The 9,420-nt window shown below is 53.3% G+C and overlaps 1 protein-coding gene across 1 annotated transcript; it reads left to right on the top strand.

Moving 5' to 3' along the window:
• Positions 1–600: 600 nt before the first annotated feature.
• Positions 601–9,420, top strand: LOC307247405 (serine/threonine-protein kinase DCLK2-like; the record flags this gene model as incomplete). The annotated part of the gene is given in 16 exon segments (XM_080023558.1): positions 601–1,051; positions 1,910–2,298; positions 4,182–4,308; positions 4,624–4,740; positions 4,743–4,751; positions 5,351–5,439; positions 5,947–6,019; positions 6,374–6,479; positions 6,904–6,961; positions 7,247–7,366; positions 7,659–7,805; positions 7,984–8,117; positions 8,499–8,576; positions 8,697–8,793; positions 9,051–9,131; positions 9,295–9,420. Coding segments are annotated over 16 exon segments (2,202 nt in total).

The raw sequence follows: 9,420 nt of genomic DNA, 5'->3' as shown, positions 1-9,420 counted from the left end.
CTAGACATTTATTTAAACAAGCTACGGTGCTGGTTATCTAGGTTATTATTATTATTATTATTATTATTATTATAATAATTATATATTTTTGGTTTTCTGTATCTGTGGTTCCCATCCCTGCAGGTCAGTGATCTCCTTTCCTCTAATAGCACCGCGGCGCGGGGACGCTGCCGACACCGACGCCGGTTGAAGAAGCCTGAGCGACCGTCCGCACGCCGCGCACGCACCGGAGGCACCGGGACCCGCGCGGCTCCGCCCGGATTAAACCGCGCGCGCGCAGGGCGGGATGCGGCCGCCGCTGGCAGACGCCGCCCAGGGCGAGCCGCTGACGGGGAGGAGGAGGGAGGAGACCGCCCGCTGAACCGTCCGTCCGCCCCCCCCCCCAAAAAAAAAAAAAAAAAAAAAAATACATAAATAAATAAATAAATAAATCTGATCGACCCCATCACGGAGCGTTGACCGGCTCCGCTGGAAGGCGACGGCGACGAGGACGATGAAGACGGCGAAGAGGTTTCACTCGAGGGGCTGACAGAGGACGAAAGAGCCGACGCTGGAATGAAATATTGATAATCCCGTTCCCATTTCAAGATTTCCCTCATCATGTCGCTGAACAATAAAACCATCGAGCTCGAGCACTTCGACGAGCGCGACAAGGCGCGCCGGGGCCGCTCGGCGCGCACAAAGAGAGACGAGTCCTCGGGCGGCGGCGGCGGCGGCGGCGGCGGCGCGTCCTCCGGTGCGGGCTCGCGGGGCAGCAGCCTCGTGCCGAGCCCCGCGCACAGCGCCAACTGCAGCTACTACCGCACGCGCACGCTGCAGGCGCTGACGTCGGAGCGGCGCGCGAAGAAGGTGCGCTTCTACCGCAACGGCGACCGCTACTTCAAGGGGCTCGCGTACGCCGTCTCGGGCGACCGCTTCCGCTCGTACGACGCGCTGCTCGCGGAGCTCACGCGCTCGCTGGCGGACAACCTGCACCTCCCGCAGGGGGTGCGCGCCATCTACACCGCGGACGGCGCCAAGAAGATCACCAGCATGGACGAGCTGGTGGAAGGTAGGGGGGAGGTGTCCGTCCGTTCATCCATCCATCCATTCATTCATCCATCCATCGATTCACCTATCCATTCATCCATCCACCCATCTACCACCCATCCATCCATTCACCCGTCCATCCAACTATCCACCCATCCATCCATCCACCCATCTATCACTCATCCATCCATTCACCTATCTACCACCTATTCATCCATCCACCCACCCATCTATCACTCATCTACACACACACACACACACATACACACACACACACACACACACACACACGTTGGATATTCTATAACTCCAGTTAGATAATAATCTGTAATAGCACAAACGAACGTCCCCAAACCGCAGTTGGAGTCTTGTCACAAGTCATTCAGTCAATGCGCTCCATATCAATTATTAATGTGTAAATGTATTCATGTTCAGTGGATGATGCGGGGTAATGCACAGGAAACCAGATGGCGATTCCTAATGGTTCCCAGAGCAGCCGGGACACAGAGCAGTCTACCAACAGACAGGATGTGTGTAATGGGCTGGGATACACACTTACTGTACTTACATATTTCTTTAGACTGAGGCGGGTGTAATATCGTGGGAGGTTGGCGAACAGGTAATACCAGAGGGTCGCCGCGCGAACTCACGCGAACTAAGCATCCTGGGAAGATAAAGCCCCCTCTGATGACGTTTTACGGTGAAATATTAACTTTGGTAATGTGTTGGTAATGAGTCCTTTCCAAAGCCAAATGAAACCCACCAACACTACAGTGAGACTCTTTGGATTTATTGATTGTGAGCGTCTGCGTACTGGATGGTACCACTGTCAGGAATAGGGTTTCCATTCCTGGATAACGGACGCTCTCTCCCTCCCCAGGTGAGAGTTACGTCTGTGCGTCCAACGAATCGTACCGCAAGATCGACTACGCCAAGATCTCCTGTCCCGGCTGGAAGCCCGGTGCCGCCGCCGCCGCCGCCGCCACGGCCGGCGGTGGAGTCGCCGGCGGCGGGCCCGCCACCGCGGGGCCCGGCGGTGGGGGTGGCGGGGCCACCAAGGAGCGCCCGGGGGGCCGCGAGGGCAAAGACTTCATCAAACCCAAACTGGTGACGGTGATCCGCAGCGGCGTGAAGCCCCGCAAGGCGGTGCGCATCCTGCTGAACAAGAAGACGGCCCACTCCTTCCAGCAGGTTCTGGCCGACATCACACAGGCCATCAAGCTGGACTCGGGGGCAGTCAAGAGGCTCTACACGTTGGACGGGAAGCAGGTACTACGACTGCACTGTGGCCGGTTCGATCCCCGGCTCATTCTGGCAGAATGTCAAAGTGGCGACACCCTATATCTGTTGTACGGACGGACACACTCGAACTTTGCTTAGATTTGACAACAACAAAACACTCCCGAGACAGAAAGAGGCAGGCAGGCAGGCTGGCAGACGGTTGACTTTCCTACCATTCCACACAAACAAAATCTGGGAAGACTGTGTTTGTGCGGAACGCTGACATTCTGGAACACGAGAAAAGTCAACTAGACGTCTGTCTGTCTGTCTGTCTGCCGGTCTGGCTGTCTCGAGACCTTGTGCCTCAAGACTTTTTTTTTTTAAACTTAACCAATGTGAAGGAAGCAATGTGTGTGTGTGTGTGTGTGTGTGTGTGTGTGTGTGTCTTCCCCTGTCCTTTCAGTTTGTGCAGCCACTCAGCTAGTACCCCCCCCCCCCCACCCCTGACACACACACAGAGGGCAGTTGAGTTACCATGGCAACCATCCTCCTTTCCCTGTGCCTGTTCACACACACACACACACACACACACACACACACACACACACACACACACACACACACACACACACACACACACACACACACACACACACACACACAAACCCGGAGGCTCTGAGTGAGGTGCAGACAAAGAGAGAGAACGCGCACGCAAGCGCGCGAGAGAGAGAGAGAGAGAGAAACAGAGGGTGGAGTGATTTTAAAGGAGGAGGGGAGGGATGAGGAGAGGAGGGGAGGACGGGGTTTGACTTGGTGAAGAAGATGTGAGGCCTGCTCCATATCTGTCAGACACATGCATCGGGATTGTATTTGATTTGAAATTGACACGCACACGCACACAATTGGTTGTTATTGTCATAGCAGAGTATTTGACCCACTTTAGTAAGAATGGTAAGAATGCAACAGAGACCAACAAGATGGAGAGAGAGAGAAAGAGAGAGAGCGACCGAGAGGAGTCATTGTGTTGCCCTATAAAACACACAAGACACTGTGTTCTGTGTGTGTGTGTTCTTGTATACGTTGGTGTGTTTACGTCTGTATTTCAGTGTGTGTTTGTGTGTGATCAGTCTATTCTTATTTAAATGTTGTGTTTTCTTTGATTGAACTAAGCCTGTGTGTGTGTTATACAGAGAAGTGCTGCTGTTTCTCCCTAGCAACTGTACATCATTAACATTCTACACTAGCTCTCTCTCTCTCTCTCTCTCTCTCTCTCTCTCTCTCTCTCTCTCTCTCTCTCTCTCTCTCTCTCTCTCTCTCTCTCACCCTGATCGTACCACATCACACGATTCGTTCGTACTCCCGAGGACAGTCTCGGAGCGTATGTTTTAAATCTCAATGCGGCATTTCCAGAAGAAAGAAAGTCTGCTTTGAATCCTCCATTCCATGTAACCGCTCATCCATTCAGCACTTCCCGCATCCACACACACACATAGACACAGACACACACACACACACACACACACACATAGACACAGACACAGACACAGACACACACACACACACACACACACACACACACACACACACACACACACACACACACACACCATCAGTCCTTTAAAGTAGATTCTTTAAAATCAAATCTATCATTTATCCCTCCTGTCCTGTAGTACCATCATTTAGTCAACGCAGGGTCAAGATAACAACCAACACGACGGTTGTTACCCGCTACGGTTTTAAAACTGATCATCTCACGAGACAGCTTTGTTTTCAAGATCCCGCCCATCACCGTTCACCAGTTGCCCGAGGCTGGCGGATTTCCAGGTGCCCGCGCCGACGTAACCCTACGTCGGCCCAAGTCGTTTCGGGGACCTGTGCGCGGACCCCGGGGGCGATAACAAAACGGCTGCTCTGTGCGCGTCTGCGTCTAGGTGACCTGCCTGCAGGACTTTTTCGGAGAGGACGACGTGTTCATGGCGTGCGGGCCGGAGAAGTTTCGCTACGCCCAGGACGACTTTGTCCTCACGCACGGCGGGAAGTCGCCGGCCTTCGTCAGCGGTGAGGGACAGGATCGATAGACCTGTTTGGATTGATTTTTTTCCCCTGAACCGGTCGGCTAGGTAACGGAGGAACTGACAGAGCGGTTGATTAAGTACCCGAATGTCTGTCTGACGGACCCGACGGAGTGTCTGACTGAATGATAAAACTAACGGAGATGTCTGAACGACTGCATGACGTAGTCAGTTACAGAGACAGCCTGTAAGTGATATGTACAGCCAAACAGGCGTCGAGACTAGACTTGAACACACTCCTTTTGAGTGAATTGTCATTAACTCGCTGGATCTCTCTCTCCCTCCCTCCCTCCCTAACCAGAGTGTAGATCAAAGGTGCCCCGCCCGAGTGCTCCCCAGAAGATGACAACTCCCAAGGCTCCAAGCGGCGTCCTCGCTTCGCCAAAGACCCCGCCCAAAACTCCGCCCAGAACCAAGTCGCCGGTCCAGGTATGGTGTCTGTGCGTCGAAATGTCTATATTCTCTCTCTCTCTCTCTCTCTCTCTCTCTCTCTCTCTCTCTCTCTCTCTCTCTCTCTCTCTCTCTCTCTCTCTCTCTCTCTCTCTCTCTCTCTCTCTCTCTCTCTCTCTCTCTCTCTCTCTCTCTCTCTCTCATCCCCTTCCCTCCCCCGTTCGATCCTTCAGTTTCCAGGCTGGCTGAGCTTGCAGCCTGTCCCAGCGGCTCTATCTGTTTTTGATGCTATTTTAGTCACTTAAAACATTCGGCCGTTTATCCTGATGTCTTAATACTGAGTGTATCTTGTCTGCTCCGTAAATATGTCAGATGTACACAGGTTTACCCATCTATCGTACGAATCCATCAACTCCACCTTCCACATCCGTTTTCAGATCTCGATTCGAAGTGAATCGGGGGTCGTGCTCAGCCCATGGCTGGTGGACCTCTCTGATCGCACATTTCGCTTCCACCACATCAAAACCCTCTGTCGTTGTCGTTCACGTTTCCCAACGGGCGCGCCCCGCACCCTGAGGTCACGGTCCCACCAATGTGTCCGTTCACGGCATGTATTCCCCCACCACTCGTCTCCGCAGCCAATGGGGCGCCGGGATCCCAGCCGACGGGGAAGCCGTCCAGGTCGAGCCCCTCCCCGACAAGCCCCGGGACGAGGCGCGGTCGCAAGGTGAGATCGAGCTCCGTCCGCCGCTCTGATCCAGCGATGTTAGCGTGGCGGAGTAGATCGTTCTCGTTGTCGTTCCGATTTTGTGTTTTTTTTTTTTTTTTTTTTTACTCACGCTCGTCTTCATAATATGATGTCATCCACGCCACTACTTCTACAGCGTGGGATCTCTCGCGAAACGCCAAGAACCAACAGAACCAACTCAGAAATACTTCACTCACAAGTCATTAGCTGACCAATATGGGTGCACCAGATAATCAACCACGAGTCGCATCCAGTCATTAGCTGAGCAATCGGCGAGCACCCGTTAACCAATCAGAACTCTCAATCCGTTCATTTAATTCAATCGTTTCGTCTCATCCCGGTTTTTAACATCTCGGGTTTTCAAGTTCACAAATGTGCTCGCGATTTAGATGAACCAAAGTCACATTGGAACACAAAGCCGTTGTGTTTCTCGACACATAACTGCGTCCAGTTCTCTTCACCTTGTCTCACCCCCTCCGTCTCCAGATGTCTCCTCATCACACGTCTTCTTCGGATGTGAACGGTGCAGCCAACCACACGGAGGACACCAGCCCTGAAGGTACACGCTTCTGCGTGCGTGCGTGCATGCGTGTGTAGATCCATCGCTACTTGTGCCCGCGCGTCTCCACATGTGCACGTTTCTGACCGCACGTCATGTCCGACGGGACGACATAAACATAAACCATACGGCAATAGAAAGATAAACAGTGTGGACATAAAGAGCGTGTTGTGAGCTCATACGTAAGGTTGGCGCAGCTGCTACAATCACGCCAGCCTTCATCCTAGAGGGTGTGTGTGTGTGTGTGTGTTTGTGTGTGCGTGCGTGCGCGTCGGCAGCTGTGTTTTTTTCGTGGACGAAGGTTTTTTGAAATCCTCATACGTCGAATGTTTGCTTCGTTTCCCCGCCTCTCAGTGAACGGGAACAGGAGTGTGTCCTCCTCAGTCATCAACGACAAGTACAAGGTGGGGAAGGTGATCGGAGACGGAAACTTTGCTGTCGTCAAGGAGTGCATCGAGAGGTAAACAAACAAAACGCCAACGTCACTGGGATTAAAGTGAAACTCCGACACAGAGAGAAAAACTCACTAGGACACAACTGGCGCAGAGCAAACAAGAAAAGCTCCAAGGGGCGGCGCTTTGAGGACGGACTTGCGTCCCTGGAAGGTTTGTCCTTTCAAGCACGACCTTGATCCAGCTTCCTTCAGTCGCCGTCGTTGAAATGCAGGCTGGGATATCTGGGTCAGCCCGGGTAGCGGGCCGCCGACCGACGCATCCACCGTGTTTAGTGTGGAGTTAGATCCCCCGGAACGCGAAAGATGAGGCCGGGGGAGGCCCCCGGGACACAGTGAACACAGTCCGACCGACTCCACCCGTATCCCAGCATGCACCTGTCTGACTTCACAGTCCCCCACGTTTGTCACGGCGTCTCGTTTTGATTGGCAGGTCGACGGGCCAGGAGTACGCGCTGAAGATCATCGATAAGGCTCGGTGTTGCGGGAAGGTGAGCTCCGCCGCCCCCAGGGGGTTTTAACAACTGGACGCCTCAATCTGAATCCCACCCCACCCCGCGACGTAGCAGACAGCAACTATCGCAGAGGATGCAGATGAGAGAGACCCGGGATCTAAACAGGCGGAAGGATCCTACTTTGTGTTCTGTACATTTTGACAAATGCAGGCACTGCCCTCTTGTGCACACACTGCGCACATTACCATGCATGTTTCAGGCTTAATTATTCACAGCGTGTGTGTGTATGTGTGTGTGTGTGTGTGTGTGTGTGTGTGTTAGGAGCACCTGATAGAGAACGAGGTGGCGGTGCTGAGGAGAGTCAAACACCCCAGCATCATCCAGCTGATCGAGGTGGACGACACCCCGACGCAGCTTTACCTCGTGATGGAACTCGTTAAGGTGCTCCGCCCTCTCCCCCTCCCCATCTACCCTCTCCTCCTCCACCCGCTCGCGTGTTGTAAGTGCTCGTGTTTTTTGCTCACTGTTATTTGACTAAAGTCGCCTCTCTTGTTTTATTGTTTTTGTTTCGTGATCTTCAGTAGTTTAACAGTGCTTTAAATAGATAAATAGATAAAACGTCAGAGAGAGAGAGAGAGAACAGTTGGTGTCCAGAAGTGAAAGGCATCTCAACATGACACTGACTTGATTTTTAATCGAACTTTTTATCATCAGTCTCTCTCTTCCTCTCTAGGGTGGGGATCTGTTTGACGCCATCACTTCTTCCACCAAGTACACAGAGAGGGACTCCAGCGCGATGGTGTACAACCTGGCCGGAGCCATAAAGTACCTGCACTGCATCAACATCGTGCACAGGGACATCAAGCCAGAGAACCTGCTGGTGCGCGCGCGCGCGCACAAACACACACACACACACACACACACACACACACCTTTTTGAATTCCATGTACTGGGATGTGTACTACAGGCGTACTGTGATGTGTACCGCAGGTGTACTGTGATGTGTACTATAGGTGTACTGTGATGTGTACTACAAGTACTGTGATGTCTACCGCAGGTGTGCGAGTATCCAGACGGCACCAAATCGCTGAAGTTGGGGGACTTTGGCCTGGCCACCGTGGTGGAGGGACCGCTGTACACCGTGTGTGGAACGCCCACATACGTTGCGCCGGAGATCATAGCGGAGACCGGGTGAGGGAGAGTCACCATCACCCCATACGTTACTGCAACAAACGACGACATTGACATGAACGCGCTTTGGGAACCGCCGCATCGCCCACAACATTCACAGCGATTTCAAAACGCGGTTGAAATCTGCGCTGTAACTGCTGTAACTTCTCCCTGTGCCGTCACAGAGAAAACCACAGTGCTTCCTGAAAGGATCCACTGATTCAGACTGTCTGTGTGTGTGTGTGTGGGCGTGCGCGTAAGACAAAGAGTTGTGGGGGCGTGTGTGTGCGTGCGCGTGAAAGAAAGAAATAACTTCAGTGCGTTGATCTCTCGATATTCCCTCTCCAACATGCGCCCTGCTTTGCTCTGCATTTTTATTTATACGTGTGTGTGTGTGTGTAGCTATGGCCTGAAGGTGGACATCTGGGCGGCGGGTGTGATCACCTACATTCTGCTCTGCGGCTTCCCCCCCTTCAGAAGGTGGGTTGGTACGACCCGTGTGAAATAATCATGTGAAAAATGTTTCTCTTTCTGACCGCGCGGGGAGCGGTGAACCACGTCACATCACATCCTCCTCTTCTCTCCTCCCCCTCCCTCCAGCGAGAATAACGTCCAGGAGGAATTGTTTGATCAGATTCTCAGGGGAAAGTTGGAGTTTCCTTCTCCGGACTGGGACAGCATCAGCTTGCACGCCAAGGTATCTCCGCTTCCGTTGCTCTGTTCTCTCGTCTCTGTTTTGGATTAAAAAAAATTTAAAGTCGGGACATTCCCAGACGTCTGAGTGCGGATATGCTTTTAAATTGACGCCACAGATTAAAAGGGAAAAATTTAATAAAAAAAGTCAAGACGGCGGGGTTAGATTCCTAAAATAATGGTTAGTCCCGTTCCCCGTTTTGCTGCTGTGAGGGCTGATTCGTCCCGGCAGCTCACTGTCACATGACCCCCGCTTCTCAGATGCTGATTGGTCAGATGCTGCAGGTGAACGTGGACGCGCGCTACACCGCTGAGGAGGTGCTGCTGCACGTCTGGGTGACGGTGAGCGCGCACACGCACACACACACACACGCGCGCACGCGCGCACACACACACACACACACACGGCTAAAGTTTTGCGTGCGCTGCGTGAGTATGTACCGTGCACGTACATGTGTATTGTGTGCGCGGGCGTCACGTGTGCGTCTGTGCGTGTCGCCCGCAGGACGAGCCCCCGGACGGCCACGGGGCCATCGCCGCGGAGGAGCGAGCCGGCGGATCCAGTCCGGAGCCGCCGGGGGAGGAATCACCGCCGCCGGAAACCCAGCACACTCCCTCCCCTCTGGCCTGA

This window comes from Zeus faber (assembly GCF_960531495.2).
Source record: "Zeus faber genome assembly, chromosome: 22".
Lineage (NCBI taxonomy): Eukaryota > Metazoa > Chordata > Actinopteri > Zeiformes > Zeidae > Zeus > Zeus faber.
Note: the sequence above shows the minus strand (reverse complement) of the source record. Positions and strands in the feature narration are given on the sequence as shown.